The sequence below is a fragment of the Melozone crissalis genome, unplaced genomic scaffold (genome assembly GCF_028551555.1).
Source record: "Melozone crissalis strain CALT ecotype California unplaced genomic scaffold, PUWL_Pcris_2 ptg000045l_1, whole genome shotgun sequence".
Lineage (NCBI taxonomy): Eukaryota > Metazoa > Chordata > Aves > Passeriformes > Passerellidae > Melozone > Melozone crissalis.
The window spans coordinates 6,008,569-6,035,323 of NW_026535823.1; the positions used below are offsets into that span (position 1 = coordinate 6,008,569).

General features: G+C 39.2%; 1 protein-coding gene across 2 annotated transcripts in view; it reads right to left on the bottom strand.

The window, feature by feature from the left end:
- Positions 1-26,755, bottom strand: part of RALGPS2 (Ral GEF with PH domain and SH3 binding motif 2) — a 109,708-nt gene that overhangs the window by 66,015 nt on the left and 16,938 nt on the right. For both annotated transcript variants that reach the window (XM_054285557.1, XM_054285558.1), the window contains exons 2-5: positions 20,343-20,474; positions 17,621-17,728; positions 8,315-8,365; positions 2,698-2,781 (exon numbers count right to left, since the gene is read on the bottom strand). In XM_054285557.1, coding sequence (XP_054141532.1) covers positions 2,698-2,781; positions 8,315-8,365; positions 17,621-17,728; positions 20,343-20,399 — 300 coding nt within the window. In that variant the 5' untranslated portion in view covers positions 20,400-20,474. The remainder of the gene's footprint in view (positions 1-2,697; positions 2,782-8,314; positions 8,366-17,620; positions 17,729-20,342; positions 20,475-26,755) is intronic.

Here is a 26,755-nt window from a genome sequence, read left to right on the forward strand (position 1 = left end):
CATGCATACTAACCATTCCACTCCTTAATTTCCAATAATCCCAGTTAAATCCACTGCAATTCAGCAACACTACAATATTCAAGAAAAAGTTCTTCATACAATGTTTGCATTTGAGTTAAAAAAGGATGCAAAAAAAACGTAAAAAACACATATAAAGACAGTCAGTAAACCATAAAATTTTCCTTTGGCAAGTGGGATCTCTTCCTTTAAAATTGTTCCAATGTACTGAATCTAGCTGACAAGTTTCTCTAATATTTTAAGCTCTCTGGCAGCACAGTTCAACTCCCATTTAAACAAAAACCTCAAGAAAGAGGTTTTCAGTTTTCAGCTGAGGGACTCTGATAACCAAGAGACCAATAGTGACCTTTTCACAGTAATCTTCAAAAAATTGTTTATTTGAAACAAATGATAAAAGTTTATTTTCAAAAGGTAAGACAATGATCTAGTAAGTGGACTTGGCAATTGTGCACTCTGACAGGTTTACCAGTAACAGCAAGTATACAGCTCACTTTCAGAAGAAAGCTGAAAATGAGAGATCAGAGTTTAGGGGAAAAAAAAGATTCTTCCCTCCTCACTAAATATAAATTAATGCAAAACTAGCACATTAAGTTGCATACTTAAAAAAAAAAAAATGTATCAGATATGTAGATCTATATGGGGAACCACTCAACAATGAATTCTCCAAGAACAGGAGAGTCCTGGCATGGAAGGATTCCACTGATTTCTGTTGCCTGAACCCAATCTGTTTTCACAGGCACATCCAATTAGCCCATAACTAATGCTGGAACTGCCTGACTTCATCCTCAGTGGAATGTAATCAACTGCACAGAATCATCACTGCTTCCAAAATGCTACCTGCACATCACTCTGCTGTGCAGCAGCTGTTAGTAATTTCATATTCTCTTTATTTAAGAAGTGAGAGCTGTTCATGGTTTTCCTTTGGCAAGCTGGGGGCAAAAAGAGAAGAGACAGATGCACAATGCTTAATTTAACCCCAGTGAAATTTTAAAGGTTAACAAAATTTTGCTGACATGTATTCCTGCCTGACAAGGCCACAAGTCCCTGTGACTTTGCTGATTATTTATTTTAGGACTAAGCATTAGAACACCCCAGGTAAGTGTTCTGCTCTGTAAGAGCAGAAACAATATCTGTCCTTTTCCCTCTCTACTCCTGTACTCAGGGCTTCCTTGCTGCCAGAATAAAGGCTGATATAAACTTTATGGAAGTCCTTATTCCATGATAAGGTTTCCCCTCCTTCCTTCTGGCTACTGAGTATATTCTACCAATTCTTTAGTATGTCTGAAGCTGACTTGAGGCAGTTCCTGCAGCTCTTCAGCAGAGCACATAACAACAACTGAGAAGTGAAGTCCTTGATGAGTTACACTGCCTCACATGGTTTTTACCACAAAAACATTCCATAATATTCAGCAAAACTAAACATTTCATTGAAGAGTCAACTTCCATGAATAAGCAAGGCAGAAAATGTTGGAATCTGAGATTGGTGTCAAAATCATGAATGTTTTTATAGCAGCCTATACATTCTAACAGGAGCAAAAGCTAGATCAGGAAAGTTTCAACTAAATGGAGAGTATGGACAATAACAACAACAAGCTCTCAAAAAACCCCAAACTCTTGACCAAACCCCCCAGGATCTCAATATCTCAATAGATGGTACAGTCACAGAAAGTTTGCAGTGTACATTCTCTTTTCAGTCCAGTGCAGAATCAGGCAAGTGTCCAAAACTCAAAGCCAGAGCAGCATTTCAGTCAGTAGGTTAAGAAATATTCTAAGTGTTGTCAGTGAAAAGTAATAGGATCTGATCATATCCTCAAAGAACTAATAGGAAAAAAACCCTGCGAAGTTGAGAGGTTTGGTCTGAGTTTCAGATGATTAACAAAGATCTCTGTAAGTCTGAGACTGGATACAGAGGTTAATTTGGCAGCACAGCTTGTAAGTTTGAGACATCATTAAACATTTACAAGATGAGAGAGGAGAGTAACAGAATTACTTCATCTGAAAGAGAAAATATAGCATTACTTAAAAAGAGCATCACAGTTTTGAGACATGATTGGGTAACTAAAGCTGGACTCCTCCAGCTTTAACTGTGGAGAAAGGGAGAATTCTGTTCTTCTTGTAATAGTTGATTTATACAGAGAAATTTTTGAGTAAAAAACCCATAAATCTCAAATATACTACAAAAAAATTATGTGAAATAGAGTTAAAGAACAAATTTTTTTACAGAAAAATTGTTTGGAATTCTTAAAAGTTTGCCTAGAATCACCTTAAAAAGGTACCTATGCTAACAAGAGGCTTCTATTTCTAGGGACAAAAATATCTATGAGAAGCATAAGACACTCAGCTAACACAGAAGAAAATTACATCTAATTACAAGTCCAGAAATCCTGCATGGTAAGCCTTGAACCTGTAATTATGATTCTGTCTTCATATGAAAGACAGCCAGCAGCTCTGGGGAAAATGTGCACTTTTCATCGATTGCTGCTATTTAAAACAGAGTATTTCTTCAACACTGGTTTGGTCTTTCTTCATATCCTACAGATAAAGTATTTGCTAAAAGGAGTTCCTTAAGTTGTCAAGCAATCAGCTGTGATCCAAAATAAAAGTGATGTGCCAGAACACTTAATCCCACAGACTTTCTAAAATGTGTACATTTAATAATGCTGGAAAAAAATAACTCACATGATTGAATCTTCTGGTGAAAGCAACAGCATTTGGTGCAGAACTGTATTTCTCTTTTTTATTCCAGCCACAGCTTGCCAGCTCCTGGGAGAACAAGGATGAAAATTCACTTCTTTAATTTAGTGCATAACACATGTTCAGAGACAAAGGCATATAGAGACACAAATCTTGTAAGTTTTAAAATAACCGAGCAACAACACATTGAAGTAATACAGTTACACTTGTTCTGATTTCTTGTGAAAACTGAGATTCCACAAGTGTAATTTCTGAATTGTGTTGAGTTATTGATTATTACCATTCATCTTTTGCTGAATTAGAGCTTTCCTAATTTTGTAACCACAAAAGATCCTGCTTCAAATATGAACCTGAGCTAGAGAGCCAAATGCCCTTTTGTTTTTAATCACTTTCTGAAGACATTTACAGAGATGATACACCTAGTTAACTCAATCTAAGACATGTTTTTAACTTGGCACATTGCATTAAAGAAATACCAAAAAAATGTCATCATTTGCAACAATAATAAAAGAAACACTATTTTCAGTTTTCCCTTCCAAAGGAGCCTATTTTGGGAAACTGCATCATCTGGTTATTTACTATCACTTAATTTCAGCAAAGAAGTTTTCATTAAAATCATAAATAACTCCATGTACCAATATGAGCTCTTCCATTTGTATACAACAGACATGAATAGATGCAGACATTCAGCACACAACCTGTTCCACAGTACTACCAAGAAAAAGAATCAAAATAGACACAGCTTAATTATTCAAGTGGCATAATAGCAAAGTACAACCCTCCCTTTTTACTTATTCATGTCTTCCTTCCAGATCATCCACTCTGAAGTGCTCTCAGTTTTATTACCATGCTGAAAACTCCTCACTGAAGCCAGATTCACACTACACATCCAGCTACCACATAACTTAGATGACTCAACATGTAATCAATAATTGTGTCACTTAAGACACAGTTTAAAAGAATTTGGTATTGGATAGTCTAAGCTCTAATTTATTGACTTTTTAAAGCCAGAAACTTCTTAGCATCTTTCTCACCAATGACCCAAAACTACTAAAGAATCTCATGCTAGTTAAGAGGGACCCTGAATTCTTCTACTTGAAGTTTGTGTGCTGGTATTTGTTAGAGAAGACCCAGAGATTCTTGGCCAGGCACTGGAAAGAATGCAGAATTTATGGCTTTGTATTTAGAGATATTCCTTCAATTTTCACTAGAAAGTTGTGCCACCTAAATCTACCCTGGAACATGTGGCATGTTCAGCCCAGGAAAGCACATGCCCCTGTCCTTACACCTCCACTTCAATGAGTGTGCAAGACACAACCACACAGCCCTGAATTACTCCTGCTCCAAAGGAGAGCAGGCTCCTGGAGAGGGGAGCCATTCAAGAGACTCTTGATTAAATTCTCTATCCCTCAGCATCTCCAGTTTCCACTGGAATCACAGCTCTGCACTTGGAGGAACACAAGGGAACTCATTCACAGGCATCTGATAACCCTCCCTTAACAGCAGGAAAAAATTAGTTATCACCTCAGGTTCAGGGAAAGTATGTGAATTTCTTACAAATTCAGGCCATGTCCTTAATTTGCAATTCTCATCACAGAGTGAAAAACTCATAATGATTCTAGGCAGAAGCTCCCCATTGCCCTGGCCCTGTACATCTAAGGACCCACAGGGTACAGACATCAACAGCAACAGAGTTGAGAATACTCCAAAATAAAAGATCCTGCCCCTGCCTGGGAAGACACACATCCAAACCTTTTTCCAGAGGTGTTGAGGCACAGTCACACAGGCACCCAGGAGCTGTGCCATCCCTTCTGATTCTTCAATAGCTTAGGGTGACATCCACACCATTGTTCAGGGACAGACACAGGAGAGACACAGAGCTTTGGGAATTCCAAAAGCATTTCCCCCTCCCTTTAGGAAGTGTAGGAAATATTTCATCTCACTTGCAAGACCCCTCTCTCTTGGGCAGCGAACTTCCTATTTCTTACTTACTCTATTTCTTGATCTTCCTCTAGTATTCTACCTTTTCCACCAGAAGTTTCAAACCTGAAGTACTCCCCAGGATTATTTCCTTAGTCTGCCAGTCAGCTCAGGAGCAGGAGCTACATCACTACAACCACCAATTTCTTACTTAATGTGGTACATTTAAACTGATCTGGAAAACTGAAAGACATAGGACCAAGAATACAAAAACTGAACTTTCTCTGTAGCTCATTTTGGTTTTTATTCCCTTTTGAATACATAGCATTTTAATTTCCTTAACAAAATACTGTGGGAACATTTAAATTATAACCTGTACTACACAGCAGAGAGCGAGATCGTGTTTCTCACAAAAATCTTTATTTAGGTCAAAGGGAAAGTTTCAAAAAGAGGAGAGAAGAAGCAAGGATTAATAGTGGAACCATTCTATAACTTCAGAATCAGCAGAGATTAAGAATACTCAGTAAGTGATTTTTTTTTTCACTGCCTAGTCTGGTGAAGCAGAGGGGATGAAGAGGTTAAAGACAATAACCCAGCAGGGATTTTCAATATGAACACATGGGCAAATAATTTTGGATGACATACTAAAACATGTAAAGCAAGTGATCAGATTTTCCAAAAAAAGCAAGCTGATGTGTTCCGCAAGGGGTCATGTGGCTGTTATTTAATGTTAACACAACTACCAGCAGCACAGCCAAGCAAGTCTAAAACTCCTTTCTTTTACAGTAAGGCAGAGCTTTACAGTCACTGCTCTCTAGAAAGCCACAACCACTACAAGAGAGAGAACAAAAACCAACATACCACTCACCATTCCCAGGGAAGAGAAGGAAACCTTATGACTGACTGGGAGAACTCTGTAATTTTTTTTTCTCCCTTAAAATTAAAATGCAAATTGGCTGCTTTCATACAGATAGATGTTTATGTCAGGGAAGTGTGTTCTTTATAATCTTTATTTCTCATACTACACCCCATTAACTATTAATTAACAAACAACCAGTAATTCCTTCTCCTTTCTCAGAGATAACTTGCAGGTGGTTTTAATGAAGAAGGAAGGTGGTTTCCAGAACCCAGGAGTGATACAGCCTGCACACAGCTCAGGAAGAGGATTGTGTCACTACAGAGTATCTGACCATGTAATGGTTCAAGTCCCTGCTTCTGATTTACCCCCAATGTAAAGGGATCCACCACTTCCCTTAATCCCAGATTCTGAGCTTCCAGTCTGTTTTCCCACCAAGCATGAAATGGTGAGTTGTAGTGGACAGTGTGCAGGAACTTGAGCACATGTGTGAAACCACAGTATTGCTAAGAAATTTGAATATAAACAGAAATAATTCTATTTACTTACTTCAAATAGAGGCAAAAGGCTGCTGAAGTACCTAAGTGTGCTGTGAGCATGTTCATTGATTTTGATACTAAAACAAAAACTGCTACATATTGCTTTGGAAAGTGTTATTAAGCTCTGTTTTTTGTTAAGATAATCAAGATGAAATTCTGGTATTGCTTTTTATTAAAAAAAAAACCTACCTGTAATAATTTAATAAATATTTTAACACAATGAAGAAGGTACAACACAATAATTTAAAAGATATTAAATGAATACTGCTCACACAGCCTAAAAATGAAAATTCATCACCAGCAATTAAAAAATAAAGCATCTCTGAGTACATCTTTCAGAAATCTTACTTGAGAAAATAAATGAACACACATTAAAGGCTAAAAAATTTGATTCAGACACCACACTGCAGTTTGGGAAGCAAAGGGAGATTCACAACCCACGTGACAAAGATCTGCTGGTGAATTACAAATTTCAATAAACATCCTGTTTTTAAATCACAGCGCACTGGAGCAAAGCATTGCTCATCATCTCCCACCATGGACACAGATGAGAGCTGTGAAATTCAGTATCAGTGTTCAGAATGAAAAACCCCAAGTCTATCAATGCCTTTCAGTTACTCACTGAAGACTCAGTTTAGGACCCCTTTCACACAGGTGAAATCAGCTCAGTGGTGTTTTGTTTTCTAATTAAAAACTCCACAATGCTTGAGTGCACATGCCAAGGGATGGATAAAGATCTACAAGCTGAATCAAGAGATGGACATGGCACAGGCTGGTAGAAACTTGAAGGAAGCTCAGAAATCTACACCACTTCATTAACCTGCTGTCAAGATGCCTTGAGGTAAACTAAGCCTTCCATATCTGATATTCCCTTCTGCAAACCAAGAGAAAAGCAATTTAATTGTATTTAGCCTTTTCTGATGTGAGAGCGGATCTCTACAGCCCTTTTCCTCAGGGGATGAACAAAGTTTAGAGACACATCAGCCACCCTTCCTCATGGGTATTTCCCATTGAAGGTATCACACTAATTTTTCTTATTGATTTTTTCTTATTCTTATAAATAATTACTTTGCAGGTATATCTGCCTACACTCTCATATTTTTTCTGAATAGCCTTGGAGTGCCTTTAACTGGCAGAATATGTTTATCCTGATCTTCCAATGGGATCTCTCTTTTTTTAAAGCTCTTCTCCAATGCTTTAAAGTATTTTGCCCTTTTATTTGACTCTTCTAAATGTTTTTCTCATATGTATTCTGTGCACTACTTTTGCTAATATTAAGTATTGCTGTGATGTAGGTTCAAAACAGATCAAATGGAAAACTCTCTGAAGGATTAAACCAACAAAAAACTCCAAAAACCCAAACCAAGAAACTAAAAAATTAACCAAAAATCACACACAGATCCACAAGTGCTGGGAAATATCTTGTGGAAATACTATGAAAGCTGAATCATCTTCAAGTACAGATCAAACAGCAGCCTTCAAAAAAATTCCCAGGTAACACAAATGATGAAATCAATAATCACAGCCAAGAGATTGAGCTGGTTTCTCCACTTGAAGCAAAACATTCCTCAGCAGTTACAAGAGTGACATAACAAACCTGCTGCCAGTGAAATAGTTTGTAATGGACTGAAGTGACTGATGACCTGAGAAAGACTTCCACAGCACTGATAAAATGCACAACAGACTGAAAAATAAACCCTCAACGTGCAAAACAATGCCCACAGGAAAATGCCGATGGGACAGAAATGAGGAAAAACAAATTCATCATTTATTATAGTCACTGTGAAGATGCTGAAATGAGCTCAAGTCAGCTAAAATCTGAAAGGAATATGGCATTGCATAAAAACAAATGAGAGAACACAAATCATCAATGTATTATCCCAAGAGATCACACACATCTTCAATGCCACTACAACCATTTTCATTTTGCCAAAGGAGAAGTGAAGCAGTTATGGAAACAAAGGAAAGGATGAAGTATTAAAACATGTATCAGTAGCTGAAACCTAAAACATTATAATCAGAATTATCAAATCAGGATGTTTGTCATTCAGAAACACTAAATCCCACATGCTTCATCTCCAGCATAAGCTGAATTAAATACCAGTATCAGTCCCCAAACAGGCTATTAGTTCCAGATATTTTTCTGTTAAAAAACCATCTGCTTCAGAAATGTATGAAGTGGGACAAAAATTAAGATTTATAGACACGCACTTGGCAATTCCAGATTTTATACTCTGGCATCACTTTTCTTATTTAAAGTGAAAAACAAAGGTAAGGAAATACTTACCTCTGGCTGAATTGCTTTAAATACAGGCACATCCATCAGTGTTATTTGACCCTGGAATAAAAATTTCAAGAAAACAAAAGTTAAGATCAAAATTAACCTTGCGTTCAATTTAGGTGCTGTGCTGCTTAAGAAGTGCATTTTTCCTGTTTCCTTTTCTTATTTGGCTTTCATTTGCTACCTAATTTCAGAGGTTTCAGCTTCTACCACAGGGTCACACTGCAAAACCAAAGAAAAATGTGCTCCCAGCTTTACATGCACAAATAATAAACAAATTATGAGAAATCATCCTTAGGAGAATACTCCTGCAGTTACACGGGCAAGTAAGAGCTTGAACTCAGAAACAGCATATAAAAGCCTCCCCAAAAAGACAAGGAACTGACTGCAGTTGCTCAAGGGTAGCTCCTCTCCAAACTCTGAATGTTAGCCCAGCTACACAGCTCTACTGAAACATCCCTACAACTTTTCAATCAATACTTGAACCATATTTGAGTAACAAAGCAAAGCAATTGCTCAGTTGCTCAGCAACAGTTCAAATTCAACACAGTCATCTCTTTTCCAGCAAGGCACAGTCAATAAGTGCATTTTCATTCTGGTATGTTTGCTTAGCTTTGAAAAGAGTCAAGTCAAAGACCAGGTTCTGCATTTTGAAATATATTCACAGAGCCTTATTATAAGTTTATTAATCCTGCACATTTTAGGATTGCTGACAGCCTATACATCTAGAAAAAAAAGACTATTTCTTTCAAACGTAGCCCAGAAATACCAGTGCCATCCAAGTTAGGAATCACAAATTTTCTTTAAATAATGAATCCAGGGACCTTGTTCTGTTCCCTCAGCTGTCAGCTGCATAGCTTTATTCCCATTTCTTTGAAAACAGCAGTGCCCCATATATACACTCCAAGGTACACACTGACAGCTTTGTGACTCTCACAAATTGCAGCTGCCACTGGATGCCACTGTGGATGGTGGAACAGCTCCTCAGAGAAAGCCAACCTTGCAGGAAAATTTCAACTGGGATGCTCTAGGTGAAAGTCAGCAACTACAGAAATGAACCTGCTCTAATGAGGCAAGATTTTGTGTTTTGCAAAGACAACCCAATCTATATTTGGTAGCACATCTTGACCTCTAAATGTGTTTTTTGATAGGAATTCTGACAACCAAGGATAAACATAAAAAAACTATATATATATATCATTTGTCTGTAGCCAAGACCCTGACACAATCATCTGGTATTTTGCAGTATATATATATATATATATAACATATATATATATATATATAACAGCAGAGCATATATATATATATATATATACACAACAGCAGAGAAGTAACAAGCCCTTTATATGTTTCACTTTTACACACTCTCTTTCCTGGTCTCTGCTCTAGTGCTCTTTCCCTCAAACACCTCCATGTGGGGCTGGAATGTCGATGTGCTGGAGGGCAGGGAATCTCTGCAGAGGATCTGGACAGCCTGGATCAATGGCCAATATCCCTCTCTGCAGAGGGATCTGGACAGGCTGGATCAATGGCCAATATCCCTCTCTGCAGAGGGATCTGGACAGGCTGGATCAATGGCCAATATCCCTCTCTGCAGAGGCACCTGGACAGGCTGGATCAATGAGGGTCAATAAAGCCAAGGGCTGGGTGCTGCCCTTGGATCACAACCCCAGGCACAGCTACTGTGAGGAGAGTGGCAGGAAAGTGAGGAACTCCGTCCTGGAAGAGCAGCCACAGAACTCCATCTCCAGTCCCCCATTTGTATGCTTCAGTTTATCAAGCTTCCTCAGAAATGTGTTATTTTTGGTGAGTATGTGGCTGAGTGGGTGGTTCATTATGCTCCTCAGTAAAGCAAATTAATAGCAAAATTGGGTGGGTTTGGGAAGATAAAATGAAAAGAATGGGCAGTTCAATAAAATTCAAGTAGAAGGCACATTAAAAGATCCTTACAAAAGACATGGGCATTTCAATAGTTTTTGACATTTCACTGCAAATCCTCCTCACTAAAACAAGACTGCAATAACAGCACAATAATAAGCCAGGAAATTGATTCTTTGTTCACACTGAAGAGAGAAGACTTAAAAATAAATGTTGGCTTTCTTGCTAGCCCTCCTGAATCCATCCTCTTCATCAGCCTGAACTGCCTTAGCTAAATTGACTTGCTTCACTAGTGACTCCTGAACAAATTATTACTTTAAGATGAGATCAATACAAAATACTTATGAAATAAAAAGTATTATTAGAACTTCACACCACAATTCACATATAAAAATAAATGCATACATTTTTTAAACAGGAATATTAAAAAGGACATTTTAACACTGAAAAAACACACAAGTGTCAGGGTTCAGGATTAGTGGTCATTATTAAAAATATTTGAAATTGCTTTTAAATACATTACAATATTTTAAAAGTCTGACAATTAAAAAAATCTCTGGAACTTTTAACAGAGAGATCTCTTTTTTCTAGCACCATGTTGATATTAGGCTGATGGGTTTTTTTCCTTGCTGGTTAACACATTTTAGCTTTTATTAAAACCTTAAGTAACAATGTATCACAGAAGCACTAGTTCAAGAAACAGCCCTTATTGCAGTTCCTTTCTCAGAGAGCTTGAAATTTCTATTATGAGTTCCCAGGGCTTAGTAAATTGCTCATAATTCAAATGAACCAAGCCACTGAGAGCCGAATATCTAAGCTGATTGCTAAAAAGCCATTTGAGTTTGTAGATATGACAATAACTCACATTAGAGTCTAAAACTACATTTAACAAAACAGATTTTTTGAGACATTAACTTGCTCATATTTATAAGTCTATATTTATAAGTCTAATGATTGAATTTTTATTCTTGTAAAACGTGCTCGCTCGCTGCTAAGTAAATAAAGCAGACTGAAAGGCTGGCAGTCTAATTAATAGCACTTGAAATGACAAAGCTTCAAAAATAATTTCTGAGTTTTATGTTATGTGCCATTGCTCAACTCTAACAGCAACAAAAAACTTCAGCCCTGACCCTCTCAAGGGGAATTTGAACCCCAATAAACAAAGCCCCTAGTTTGGTTTCTGCAAGTGAGAGGGATACAATGCACTAACTTTTCTCACTCCAGCTCCTTAACCCAGCCAATGCAAATTCTTGGAGAGCTGCCCTCTCCCAAATGTGGTTTAATGCTTTAATATTCAAACCAAAAATTATAAGTGTTCAAATCAACTTGTTACATGAAGCACGCCAACCATAACTTCTCTGGTTTTAGAGCTGCCAGCTGCAGAGATTTAAAAAAAATAAAAATAATTACATGTGCAGTACAAAACTGTGAACTTGTCCTTACTTATCATTTAAATAAGCATTCTGATTATGTAGAGATAGGGAAACATGGTATTTTCTCTCTTTCCAGAAGTGAAATTTCTACCAAGTTCATTTAGATAATGAAGTATTTCATCATTGCACAGGGTGAGCTGAATGGAGGTTTTGTTCCTGTTTGCCCTAGATCCTAGATAAGAGCTCCAGAATACAAGTAGAAAAGGTATGTTTTTAATATATCACAATTACATTTCCCAATTCTCAACCACTTGAACAGCTGTACAAGGCAAAAGCATCTTTTAAAAGGGGTGCATGATCATTTTCCAATGAACACAGTGAAATGGCTGCTGGAAGACACCTCCCCACCCCTTCACAGCCACAGGAGTTCTGCACGTATAGAAAAGACCTTGCCTGGGGAGTCTCCACAGCCAAGTGTAAAAATATTTCAGCTCTCATGGGTGTTGAGAAGTTAGACTTGTTAACAATTAAGTACTTCAAAATACTAAAATTATTACCACATAGCTTCTTATAAAGAGCTTTCACCCCTCTCTCAGGGAGGTCAGCCGGGTCAGAAATTTTATATTCAAACAACTCAGAACTACATTTCTGTGTGCTGCTTCTTTGAGGAATATGAAGAAGCTTAATGAAATAAAATTCAAAAATATTTCCTGATTCTTTCTCTTTTCTATAAGGACACATGGATTACTCTCCTTCCACAAAAACTTGTCACTTAAGAACTTCTAGTTCCAGTTAAGACCACTGCATTAAGCTCTTCTCCACATTTCTGTATGAAAGTTCTCATTGGACCTGGGCTATATTCCCACTTTTTTAGTCCTTCTCAAGCATGAACTCTTTCTATCAGGCCACTTGCTGTATGTACTGTAAGGTTTCCTGCCATGTACCTACCCTAAGGACAGGGCACTTCCCCCACTGCTCCCTCCCAGACAGAAAACCCTCAGTCTAAAATCAAATTCAGTTTCTGTTTGAAATTTAAAAAGTCAAATGTCTGCATTCTGGTCATTGAAGAATACTGCCATCACCTGATTTTACTTGAAGCCATGTTGGTTGAAGCAGCACTTCATAAATTGTTCCTTAATCTGAATTTCTAGAAGGAATTATATTTAAGCCTTCCAACTTGGCTTAGTGTTGTCTCTCTAGGCTGCCAGGATATTTTGCTCACTGAAAAAATAGCTAAGCCTCTGTTAAGCACAGCATCAGTAGGAGAATAATTCTGCTGTCCAGAATGAACACCAGGGGATTCCAGTTCCTGTGTTGAAGCTCTACTTGTTTTCTCACAAAGTCCACTCCAAAATTTGTATCATTAAGAGTTCCTCCACATGCTGTAATTAAGTTGCTTCTTCTTGCTCTCATTGGCAACATATTTACTCTAATACTCTTTTGTGAAGTAAAGCTAGCAGGATGTAGATAACCTGATATTTCACTGTCATAAGGACTCCTTCTTGTTTCATTGAAACCATTTTAAAATAAACTCTATTTTCACATTGTTTCCAAAATAAGCAGCATTTTCTTCCAACAACTATCTGACAAAGCTTCATGAGAATTAAAAAGAAAGAAATACACATACATTTTAGTATGAGCTTAGTCCATAGCACTTCCAGGGACTAGGGCAAAGAATAAAGAATCCTTCTTAGATAACTAGGTGGAAAAAAAAGCAATGGATTTATACAGCTGCGCTTCCCTTAATTCTACCTCAAATATTTACACCACGGTGGCTAAGTCAAAGTATAAAATGGAAAAGTGAGTCAAAAAGTAATAAACAGTCTAATAATTAAACAGTAGCTGTCTAAGGAATAAGAATTTACTGTAAAGCAAAAAATAAATATTTCCTCAACCTGAGGTTGGCCAGCACCTTAATTTGGAGCTCATGTCCCCAAGCATTCTCCTTCTTTCCTTCAGCCTCACCAGCCTCCCCTTCCCACTGCCACTGCACCACTGACAGATCCCTCCTCCACAAATTGTGCCCTGTGTGCTCAAAACCACACTTCTCCCTGGGATGAAAATGGGGAGCATTCACTGCGACCACGCCGACCCTGGACACCCCAGGGCCCCCCCAGCAGGGCCAGACACCACGGGGCAAGGCTGGCACCAGCCTGGCTGTGGCTTCCAGCCCAGCAATAAAGAACTGGGCAGTGACCAGCCTAAAAGCAGGGCTTTAAATCAGAGATGGTCTCCTTCCTAGCTCCATCTACAAAGCTGGCCATTGAATCCTTAATGTGTCCTGCTATGTCAGGACCCAGGGCATCCCTCTGGCTGTCCTGAGCAGGCAAGACGCCTGCCAGGGGTCTCAGAGACCCTGGCACAGAGCCCAAAAATGCCCCTGTGGTTTTGATTATGACCCATGGAGCAAGTTACCAACCTTAGATGAAGATCTCCAAGCCATGACAAATTAAGTAGAACGATAGTGAATTTATCACAAGCTGAAAAAGTAGATTTTGGGGTTGTTTAGAATGGAGGTTCAGGGAACAAGATGGAGGAATCTGGGCATGTCCAGCCTTTCTCCTTCTTCTTCTTGGCCTCCATCTTCTGCTGTGATGTTGGCACTTACAGATTGGTTTAGAGTAGAAGCTCACTGTCTAACATAGGTGATAGGCACTGGAAAGTAATTGTAAACACTGTATATGTAGTTTTTAGTACGAAGACATACCACCACCCTGGGGGCAGGCAGAGTGCCTGGAACTGTCCTGCTGGAAAGACCTCAGCAGGGTAGGAGAAAATTTTTTATAGATAAGAAACAATAAACAACCTTGAGACTGAGAAATTAAGAGCTTTGACTCCTTCTTCAGTGCCAGGCTGGAAAAAGAGACTTTATAACACATCTCGGGGTCACTCTGACAAGCTAGAGATCCCAACACTACTTCATATTTATTGAAGGGATTCTTCTTCCCCAAAATCCATGCAACACTCAGGTATTCAATACATCCCTTGGAAGCTCTCTGTAAGCTGCAAGGTGATAAAGCAAACTATAAATTTGCAGCAGCAGCAGGGCCTGAAGATCTCACCCATTTCTGTAACTCAGCCCTTTCTAAAGCAACCTTCAATCTTGGGAAGGATTAAAACCACCCAGCTGCTAACAAGGTTATAACTGACTCTTACACCTCTATTACAACAAGAATTTCCATTACTGTTCCAACTGGCCCCCTTGAAGGCCTGGAAGATTTTTGCTTAAGAGACAAAGGACCATTACATGAAACAGCCCTCCTCCTGTGTACTCAGGACAGTGTTAGATGACTGCCAAAGGGGAGAATATGGAAATAAAATCACCAAAAATATCTGCACTTAGGTTTCTTTTTGGCTTGGTAGCAGCTTCTTGAAAATCCAGGATTATAACCTTTTGTTGTCCAACTTGTCTCTTACCCACTAAATGACTAAACAGAGACAGTTTTGGAATGATAATGATGTCTTTGAGACACTGGGAACCGAAAATACATCTGTGCCTCTCACTGGTACTGAAATCACTAGCATGGATCTTACTTCCAGCATATCTCAAACTTCATTATCTTTCAGATTTTTGTTCTTTTTCATAACTGTATTTCTCCCATGTGTGCACAGGGACCTGTTCTGATCAAAACAGATCACACAAGGTACAGGATGGGACCTCAAAATGTCTGTGTTGATTTGATCCTGATCAGTGAACTCTCACCTTTACACTGCCTCTGCTCAGGAACTCTTCCATTGGAGCCAAGGCTTCCTAACCATTATTTAGACAGCTGCCTAACTACCTCTTGTGCAGCAACTTACTTTTATTGCTGTTTTACTGGCTTGTTCATGTTATCTTTGCTCTCAATCAAAAGCTACTTAGGTAGCCCACAAATTATTTCATCAGTTTACCACTTCAAAATAAATTACATTATTTTAAACAGTATTCACTCAGCTGTCACAGAGACATGTCTGCAGCCTGCACTGGATCCATTCTGCAAGAGCTATCACTAAATGAGAAGTTTTCTCATATTTTAAAAAGCAACTGGGAGCATATCCATGTCCAACCCAAGAGGTACTACCCACCACCAGGAAACCTCACACATTTTTGCATCCTCTAGAGTTTGGCCCAACTGCATCACTCTGGTGGTCTTCACATGCACACTGAAACCCAGATGAAGATTTTACACCTCTCTTTTGTAGCAGGGTTAAACCCAGGAAGAGAAAGAAGTGGCCAAGAAAATAAAAACAAGAGTCAAAGATACTTTTCCTCCAGGATACCTAAGTCTTTGCCAAGAATTTATTTATTTCTATAACCTTCAGCAAAAATGATCAGAAAAAGACAGTATTCAAAGCAAAAAGGTGCTACTGGAAAAGCAGATACATGCCTGGGGAAACAAGCATTAACAAAGAAGTGTAGCTGTGTAAAGAAACACTGAAAAAGAAATGAAATCAATTCTTTCCTTGCCAGGGGAGTGAATACTGATGATTTTGTTCAACTGTTCAGAATTCTACATGCAAAAAGTTTCATATTGATTTATAGTAAATCAAACCTGCTACAAAGAACTAGATACTTTAAAAGGAAAAAGGTTAAAAGCAAAAATGTTTCTTTTGAGGACTGAGAAAACAGCAGAATTATGATTAGTAATAGAAACCAAAAATACAGGCACAGCTGCATAACTGTAATGTGAAATGCTTAATTAAAAGATTCCTGTCGGTGAGTAGAACTCTACCCACTATGAGGCATAACATGAAAACAGGAAAAACACTGGATTTGGATACAGATTTTTTCCTAACCAAGATTTCTAAAGTGGGTAACATTTAGAACACATGGAGTCAAAGGTTGCTGCATTTGAGAGAAGAAGGATTAGATGGTGGAGCACAAGAATTATGAAATGTGATTCTATGACAAGGCACCTCTGTATATTCTGCTGTCCAAGGGAGTGACAGCAGCTCCACAGAGACTGACTGATCCATTCTGCTGCCCAACAGCATCTACCACTGGTAAATAGTAGAGCCATTCAACAAACTCATTCTGGCCTGAATGCATAATCCACTGGAATTCATGTCCCTAGCCCCAGATTCCCTAAGTTAGGTTTACTTTATGTACAGGAATCATGAGATAAAACTGGAAGGACAGCCAGCCCCAAAAAATATCTTCCCATGGAAAGTGGGCGATGCATTGCCCAGCTGATCCTGACAACAGTGCAAGGAAGAGGCCCAAACCACATGACTTGAGCCTCAGTCAGGAAGAAATCCCATAATTAATTATGATCCTTAGCCAAGAAGAATTTAATGTTTAAGTACCACTTCATAATCCAGCTGCTTTAAATTTTCAGTGTTCTCATTAAAATCAATTGTGCCATTAATAATTAACTGAAACAGTTATTAACAATTACAAACCAGAAAAAACTAAATGGGAATATTTTGTGACACGTATTACTCCATATCAATAATCTCCCCAGGACAACTCCTCATGAATCTCATCACTTGAATTGGAAATACATTAAGAGCTTAGATATCTTTCTAGCAACATACTTGAATCACTTAGAGGGACCATCTGTTGTCCTCACCTCCACAGGGAGTAAAAACAAAACAAAACAAAACAATCACCCAACGTTTTGGTTAAACATCTCATTATTCTGTGCAGCCAAAAGAAGAAAACTAGGAAAGCAGAGTTAAGAATACAAATAGTTCCAGAAAAAAACCCAAGTACAGATCAAATATAGCCTTGCAACTAAAAGATGCATGTCAGAATTCAATTGCATCACATAAACAAAGAATCTTTGGTCTATGCTACATATAAGAGTATGAAAAATACCTGGACAGCAGAGAAATTAATGTATCTTTAATACATTAATTAAAGATTAATTAATCTTTAATTAATGTATTAAAGATACATTAATTTCAATTCAAATTTCAAACAGAATAGAGACAATGAAGAACTAAAGAACAGGATCTGTTTTTAAAATCCATGGATGACAGAAATTAGGCAAAAAAGCTGCAGAAAGAGAAGCAGAGGAAAAGCTGCAAAGGAGAGTCACACACAAAGTTAATTGGAATTCCTGGACTTGCTTACCGCATATTCCTCTGGTGTGACCTTTAGAACATCAAATACCACTGCATCAAAGCTCTTCTTCAGTTCAGCTGAACCCTTGTCACTCAAGGACTCGGAGCTGCTACTCTTCTGCAGAGACAAAAAATCACTGAGGATGTTTTGGACCTGTCCTCTTCTTTTTGTCTTCTCTTTTTTACACTCCCAAAAGCAAAATTTCTGTCCAAATGTTATTGTTCACATAATTTTCTATTGGGTAAATTATCAATTCAAATTCAGTCACAGAACAGACTTTTTCCTGCAAAAAATCAGACCCTCAAAGTGACATCTGGATTTCTATGGATTTCCTTCTAGCTGCAGGAGGGCAGGGTTAGATTGGATATTAGGAACTTCTTTGCTGTGAGGGTGGGCAGGCCCTGGCACAGGGTGCCCAGAGAAGCTGTGGCTGCCCCTGGATCCCTGAAGTGTCCAAGGCCAGGCTGGATGGGGCTTGGAGCAGCGTGGGACAGTGGAAGGTGTCCCTGCCCATGGCAGGGGGTGGCACTGCATGAGCTTTACTATCCCTTCCTATCGCATTAGTTACATAATTTCAAAGGAATTTCTCAAAACACAATAATTATACCTCAATGCATAATTAAATTCCAATTTTATTGACAGGAAAGGTAATAAGAGCAACTATAACAGCAAAAGCAATACAGTCACACTGAGTTTCAACCAGAAAAAATATCACAAAGGTAAGGAAAAAGGGTCTGCTCCAAGGGAATACTTATTAAATCTCTTCCTCTTTCTCTTAAAAACAAGGAAGCTTACAAAAATTACACTGAGCTACATGGGTTCCTTTTGAAGACATTTAGCAGAAGGAATTTTAGTGTTGTTTTTAAATTACAGTAATTCACATTTGCAAAAAATACCAGATCTTAGGATATCATTCTATGAACATTTATCTACAAAATAAAGATTTTGCTTCCCTGCAAAATACAAACATGACTCAAAAAATAAACACTTCATATTGGCTTCATATGTTTCATACACAGTTCTCACACTAAAGCAGTACATCTGTGTTATGAGCAATCACTTCCCCTAGCACAGAGATGCAGACCAACATTCTATTTATTCATTGCTGAAGCTGTCAGGGGAAGTTAGGCTTGGGTATCAGGGAAAGAAAGGTTCTTCCCCAGAGGGTGCTGGCACTGCCCAGGCAATGGGCACAGCCCTGAGGCCGCCAGAGCTCCAGGAGGGGTTGGACAGCACTGCCAGGGATGCACAGGGTGGGATTGCTGGGGTGGCCAGCAGAACCAAGGCCCTTTGTGACAGCCTGTGCCATTTCACTGCTAATGCTGCAAGCTTTCAAGGCTGTGGACATGGGTCCTTGAGAATTCAGCCAGCTGAAATAAACTCATGTCCATTTTCAAGCAGTTTTGTTATAAGGACACATTATAAAGAAAATGCTTATTTAATAATGATGTCCACTTGTAATTAGACTCATATTACAATCTCTCTGAAAAATCTGCCTTTGAAAACTCCACCAAAAGCTCCAAACCAGACATACATTTTCGGTAACCAGTATGCTTACAGAAACATTTCAGTTACAAGTCCTCTTTCCTACTTCTCAGTCAGGATAGGAAAAAAAATACCACTTGCTTAAAGTACATTCATGTAATTTTGCCAAAATATATGTTACTCAATTTTATCAGACATCACATAAACATTCAAGACTATTTTGCTGAGTAAAAAGGTTGTTTTCCTGCAAGAAAATTTTTCAGGTGCATGCCAAAAAACAGTCAATGATTCATGAAGCAATTATAACAGGAATACAAGAATCTATATAAAAACAAACAATGATCTTGGACACTAATGCCAGCTTTCTTGACAAGAGTTGTGAAATTGTGGCGGACATTATTTGGTTCCTTTTGGTAGCACAAGACTCCAATTTTTTTTGGAGTCTTTTACCTTGTTTGTGGTACTCCCCATTTCCATATGCAAGTGCACACCACACATAGCTGCTATCAAAACTCATCTGTAAACAGGTAAATAAACAAAATATCTTTGTTACAGTCCTGAGATTCGTGGAGGAAGCAACTTGAGTCAGGACTTTGTGGCTCTCATCCCTTTGACTTTGTAGCGCTCTAATTTCAGCCCAAGGCTGTTCCTCAACAAGCAGATGACAAATGGAAAACCACATTCACTTCAAACTGAGAGGCACCAGCAGAGGAGGCCAATCTCCATTGCTTGGCTGATGCACACACTCAGCTCACAAGCTGCTCATTTCTAGAGGGCAGAAGCTTTGATGGGCAGGAGGGATCCCCACCTATGCCAGAGTAGAGTCCAAGAGACAAAGGGAACAACTTTATTCACTGCTGCTGTGTCAGACTGCTCCTCAGTACACACTACAAGTACCTGTCAAAGAAGAGAACATTTCCCACCGGCCTTGCCAAGCCAGCTTAATGTGCTAAGAGTGTCTATTCTTGCTAAAACTTGAAAAGAAAAGCTTCCTTGTCTAGATGTGATGGAAGAGAACATGGAAAAAGTCAGCTTTGGCTATGGTATATGCAAGTTCATGCTCTATTTTGGTATGCCAAGTTCAGGACTTTACATTTTATTCACACTGAACTGGAGTGTATGAAACCAACACATAGAACAAGAATCTGTTGGATGACAGCTGTTAAAAGAAAAACTCACATTTTAGTGCACTTTAAAGTAAAAGTTGAGTACATGGTTAGGCAGTAACTGAGGTTTCCATCCTTACCTCTGAAGCAGTAGCTGCAATGTTAACACCACTGGACTGTCCGTTCATTAGCTCCATACTGGCCACACCATGAATCTTCAGCCCTACATTTACAGCAGCAGGATCATCTCCAAGGCAACCCAATAACCATTCCTACAAAGAGCAAAAAGGTGTCACAAACCACTTTCTGCAGGGCTTTTCATCCAGATGCAGTGCCTAAAATCCTTAACAAAATAAAGGACTTCCAAAATGGCTACACGACTCTGAGGTCCAGACTTTGGATTCTGACCTGTATTTTAAGATTACCAAAATACTCAAAACCAACATAAACAACTGAAGGTTCCATTAAGATCCATCAGTCACTGGCAGTATTGACTTACGATATTTTTTTCCAATATTGTTTTCTCTATGCCAGGAATCAATATGTAAACATATGCAGTAGTCCTAACAAATTGAGATCTGCAACATCAGTTCATATATTCTGCTTTTCCTTTTCTTACCAGCTTTAAAAAGTGTATTCCATTATATATGTTAACTCTATTAGGTAACTTTAAGGTATTATCTTATCAATTCCTGTCTTACAGGACTCCTCACCAGCTTTAAGCAAAAATTATTACATTGAAAGCAATTAAAAGTAAAAATGGAATTTATAATTTTCTCCACAAATGACCCAAACTATTGCTTAGTAAAAAAAAACCCCAAACAGAAAAACACACAAAGGAAAACTCCACACACTGACTTTTAATGCATCCTTGCATGAATGCTATGACTTTCATTTCTGCAGAGAAAAGGCTGCAAAGAAATGGAAGCCTTTGGCAACCACTATAAAAACTGTAAGACTATCCAACCCCAGCGTTACAGAGTAAAAATTGGTTTGTGCTTAAATTAATGAGCTGTTAGTGCCCTCTAGTGTGAAAACCATTATAAATCAGCTTCCAGGGATCTATGTCCATAGCACAGGTGAGTGCTTCCAAAGCTGCTGCTGTTTATTAAGTTCACTTTTGGTTTGTAGTTTAATTCAGAGTATTGCATGGTCTGAAAACAAATGGAGAGTGACAGGTAACTGGGTAATGCCACATGACAAAACAGTTTTACAGCAGCTCATACTTAATGCCTCTAAGGAATGCAATAAAATATTCTGAAAAGCTGTATCTCCAAGTGACCTAAACCAAGTATGTCAGAAAGACAAGCTTGGAAGGCAAGAAACTGCAATATTTAAATAAGAAAATATCCCAAAAAAAGAGCAAAATTTAAGCAGTAAAATATCCTCAAATTTTAAAGTGTCACCATAAGAATGCAATGCAGAAAGGAAAGCAATGAAAGAGAGCAATGGGGCAAATGTCAGTCACACACTACAGCTTCCAGGTATTTCTGAGTATTACCAGTCCCTTCTGAGTTGTTCAGCACAGCCACTCACATTCCACCCTCCGTTGTTTTGGGAAAACTGACAGAACTCTCATTCACAGGAGAGAGGATGCTACATTTCACTTTAATGTTACACTCCCAGTCCATGTGCTTTAATTAACACTGATTCCTCCGCTGGAAATGCATTCAACTGCACTTAAGCTTTAAATTACAGACCACATAAAGGAAAAAATCTCATTTCTGGCTTCTGAGAGTCACTGCTGTCCTGTCCTTCCCCATCCCAATTACCCTTCAGATTGTCTTGTGGAATATTGCCAAATGCACAGCTCCCCAGTGCCTCTCTCCTGCAGCTTTTACATTTACAGAACGGGAAAGCACAGAAATGAAACTCTGATGTGTTACAAGTTTCATTTATGTAGTGACAGTAGAGGACAGAGGTATCACATCTTCAGCACCAGTGTCAGGCCCCCTCACACGCTCAAAATGGTAAATTTATCCCAAAGTAATCTCCTCTGTTCAAAAAAAAACCCTACCTTTTAAAAATTTGGTTGTTTTTTAACCACTATACTGTTAAGGAAAGTTGGCAGTTTGGCTTTGTGTGATACAGTTATGGAGAGTATGACAAAACTGTGTAATCTTAAATAAAGGTTATATATTTGACCCTTGCCTCACATCAGCTTCAATTGTTCCCCTTCTCCATATCAATGGGAGGTGAAAAGGGAAAGAATTAGGGATGTCCTTCTGTGCAAGGAAAAATAAAAACCTGAGCTCTGAGGGCTTTTTTTTTGTGGCCATATTTGGATGGTGTTAATTAAAAGAAATTACAGCTATCACAGAAGCCTATAAGTTGGCAGCTCAGCCTCACATCAACAAGAGGCAATTAATTCTATCAGCAAATGTTCAATCTCAATTCCCTCAATGGCTCCTCCCACATAACCCACAGCCACTCACAGGAACTCCCTCCCCATATTCCCTGACAGACTTTCCTTCCACCCCACAGGATCTGCCAGGAAGGGACAGCAGTGCTGCTCACTGATCCAGGTTCTCCTTTTCTACCTGCTTACTGTGATGGGAGTTGAGAGAACTCTGTCTCTTAGGTGTGGGCCACTATGCTGAGGAGTGACTTCTATAGGCACACAAATATTGGCTTTTTCCATTATTTTTTTTTTTTAATAAGCAGAAAATCACTTAGGGAAAAAATCCTCCATGCAAAGGAAATGGAGTTTACAAAATATATCATCTGCCATCAAGCTGCATCCTAACAAAGCCGTCTATACAATGATAATTTTGTGCCCATTGCTACATTACAAGAGTATGCCTGAATATATTTATACTTTTTCCTATTTTGTGGAGATACAGTAAGGAGCTGAATTAGCACTGAACTACTGTAAATATATATTTATAAACTTTGAAGTTCCAGAATTGGCAACTTTCACAATGTTCTCATGTCTAGCAGCTTTCAGAAGTACATCACCACTCCCATAACAGGAACAGTGACAGCAACAATTTTGGTCAATGTGTTACTTGAGACAAATATTGAAATATCCTCACGCTGGAATAACTAATCATTTGCTTCTATACTCTCCTTCTGCTCAACACCCAAATAATCTGTGAACAGCAATATCAGAAAGTGATCAAGAGAAGAGAAGTTCAGAGCAGCACAGCTGGGTCTGTGGAGTGACTGTCACCACACTGCAGTAGAGTGTCACAGTGTTCACTGCCCACCTCGTGTCTCCAATTACCAAAACTGAGTTACACTGAGTAATCTGAACTTCCAATCACTTTCTCCTCTCCCATTCAATAAATGCCTTTGAGCTCAGAAATTAATTGCATGTGGAACCGGGAGTGTTTCTATGATGCACAAACACCTAAGCATTTATGCCAGCCTGAAGCCTTGACACACTGTGCGGTATCTTCCTACCATGCCACTCATACTGTACAGTAGAAAGCAAACTAAAAATACTGATACAAATATTCATCACACCCAAACAATGAAAATATCTAGACTATTGTTGTGGTTTAGCCCCAGCCAGCCACTCACTCACTCCCCCACAGTGGATGGGGGAGAGAATCAGCAGAATAGAAGTGAAAGATCTCATGGGTTGAGATGGAGACAGCTCAGTAAGGAAAGCAAAACCTGTGTGCTCAAGCAAAGCAAGGAATTCATTCCCTGCTTCCCATGAGCAGGCAGGTGTTCAGCCAGCCCCAGGAAAGGAGGGCTCCATCCTGTGTAACATGGAAAGGCAAAAGTCACTCCAAATGCCATCCCTTCCACCTTCTTCCTCCAGATTTATATATTATTATATCTATGACCTAGAATAATCCTGTTAGGGGGTCAGCTGTCCTGGCTATATCCCATCCCAGTTTGTTGTGCACCCCAGCCTCTTTGCTGGTGGGATAAGGAGCAGAAAAGGCCTTGACCCAGTGTAAGCCCTGCTCAGAGTAACCAAAATATTGCTATCAACCCTGCTCTCAGCACAAGTCCAAAACACAGCCCCACACCAGACACTGTGGAGAAAACGAACTTTACCCCAGCCAAAGCCAGCACAGCTAAGCAGGGTCTGGTGCCTTCAGTGAGTTTTCTGCAAATCCACCCAAGCTGCGGTGCTGACCATTCCCAGGCAGGGGCTGCCCTGCAGATCCCCCAAGGGAAGGCAGCTCCGAGCAGGGCCAGCAGCAGGGTGTGCCCGAGCCCAGCTGAGGCAGAGCCGGCCTGATCCCAGCACAAAGAGGAGCAGAGAGCGCCCTTTGTTCCAGACAAACAGCGCTGCCAGACCCACGGACTGCAGCCCGGCCGAGTGTGAGTGAATCAACCGGTGCTGGAAACGCTTCTGCCCAGTGCTTTGTCACAAGTGACTGTGACTGTGCCGGGGTCACCGCGGGGCAGCAAAACCACAGAACCACGGAATTTCAGAGCATCAGCTGGCTCCAACCCACGTACTCCTTCCTGGTGTCCCCAGCATCGTGACAGGGAGCACACTCCTGGTCACACACGGGGATATCACCAGTGTTGTGTACAAACTGTGTACTGCAGTTGCTGGAGTTTGCGAAGCGGAACTTGCATTTGCATCGTGATTTCAGCGTATTTTGTATCACACTGCTAAATCAGAAATCCTCTGTACCATCAGGCATATTCAAATGGTTAATCTAGCATTTAGCATTCCACCCTCCATGTGTGGAATACCTGAAAGAACCTGAGCAGAGGGGACTGGACTCTCACAGACATCTAACACAACACTGACACCTGACTCCCTTCCACAGCAGATGTTCTTGGCTCAGTTTGGGTCAAACCCTGTCCCCAAATGCTGTATAAACAGCATTTTAAAAGACAACCCTAAAATTAAACACAACCTTAAAATTACATTTGAAACTTCCTGCCCAGAACAGTACAGAAGCTTTGAGGAAACAAATACTGAAGTTTTAGGAACAGCTCAAGAGTCAAGATGACCAACATCCTCTTTTATTCTTATGCATCATGTGAGTACCAAGTGTCATTTGTTTTGATCACAGATCCCCATTATGAAAACAAAAGTGCCTTGCATGGATCATCATTAACTATAAATGCAGAGTCACTACCCAAGACTTTAGGGACCAAAAAAATCTGTTCCAGACACAATGAACCTGAGCTCCTGATCTTGTGGAAACTAGAGAGTGCAGGAAAACTTAACTCCAAAAGGTAAAAGCTGAGACAACTGCTAAGGACCAATACAACCCACAATGAAAAAAATCTAAGAAACCAAACACATTTTAAAAAAGGCAAAGCACACACTCCACACCAAAACGAATCCAAAGAACATAAAAGCCCCACCATGAAGCAGAGAGTCACCAAGGAACAGGCAAAGAGCAACAAAGAAAAAACAAACTGCACCTTCCAAACCATATCCTTCAGTTTCACATTCCAGCCACCAAAGCAGAAATCCACCCAAGTTACTGCACTGCACAAATAAAGACAATATGCAAATATCCTCAAAGAAGAGAAATGAAAATCATCTAAAGCTACACTTGAATTCAGTTTTCAGTAGGCATGATGATATTAAGATAGTAAAGCTGATAAAAATAGTAACTTCCACAAAAGACATAAAAGCTCAAGCAAGTTAATACTACTGCATTCTCCTGCAGAAAATGTATCACTGAAAATAATAAAATCCCACACCTAAAATCTCACACACTACGAAATGTCCAGATGTGTGAATCTTGGCAATTTACCACTAGTGAAGACTGAGATAGGAGAGAAGACACACGTTAGGTAGACATGACAAAAACAGGGCAGCATAATATTAAAAAACCAGATTACTAAGAGTTATTAAATGTTCAATACCACTACAAATATTAGAACAAAAACCATTTATAAATACAGGAAAGCAATGTAATACAGGAGAAATAAAACTATCTGATGGACAGAAGAATGAAAAGAAAAAGTGAATCATTAAAGGACTCTTGTAGCTGACTCCTGTAAAATTTCTGCTGTGAATTTCAGCTGGAGATGATGCCACTAAAGCTGTAAACATGAAGTAGCCACATGAGACACAGATATTTACATTAGTTATGAACCAACACTACCTGCAAAACACTGCAAAAGGGACGCTGATGCTGTACTCTATGCAGTTCTGGTCACCTTGTTTCCAAAACATTTTTTCCATGAAATTCATGCACAGGTATTCTCAAGGCAGTGAAACTTCTTTCCTAAGAGGAACCCACGAGACCTCAGCTTGCTTATGATAGGAAACTGAGATCTGCACGAGGACACACTTGCCATATTTAACTATCAGGAAGATAAACCAGAAGTATATAATGCAGATAAACCAGAAGAATAAAATGCAAATTTATGCTCAAAATCTGAGTAACAGCAATTGGGTTCTTGAGCACTTTTCAGACACCATCACTAACAGCAAATATCTCACAGCTGCTTAGAGTTCATGCTGGACTCCTCCCTGACAGAAAGTGTCACCCAGTGCTGCAGGAGCAGCACAGCTGACCCAGTGACACAGACTCTGCTGGAAACTCAAAGCACTTCTGTGCTCACACAGCTCACTTCTGTCACACACACATTCCTTCCCCAAGCAGCTGTT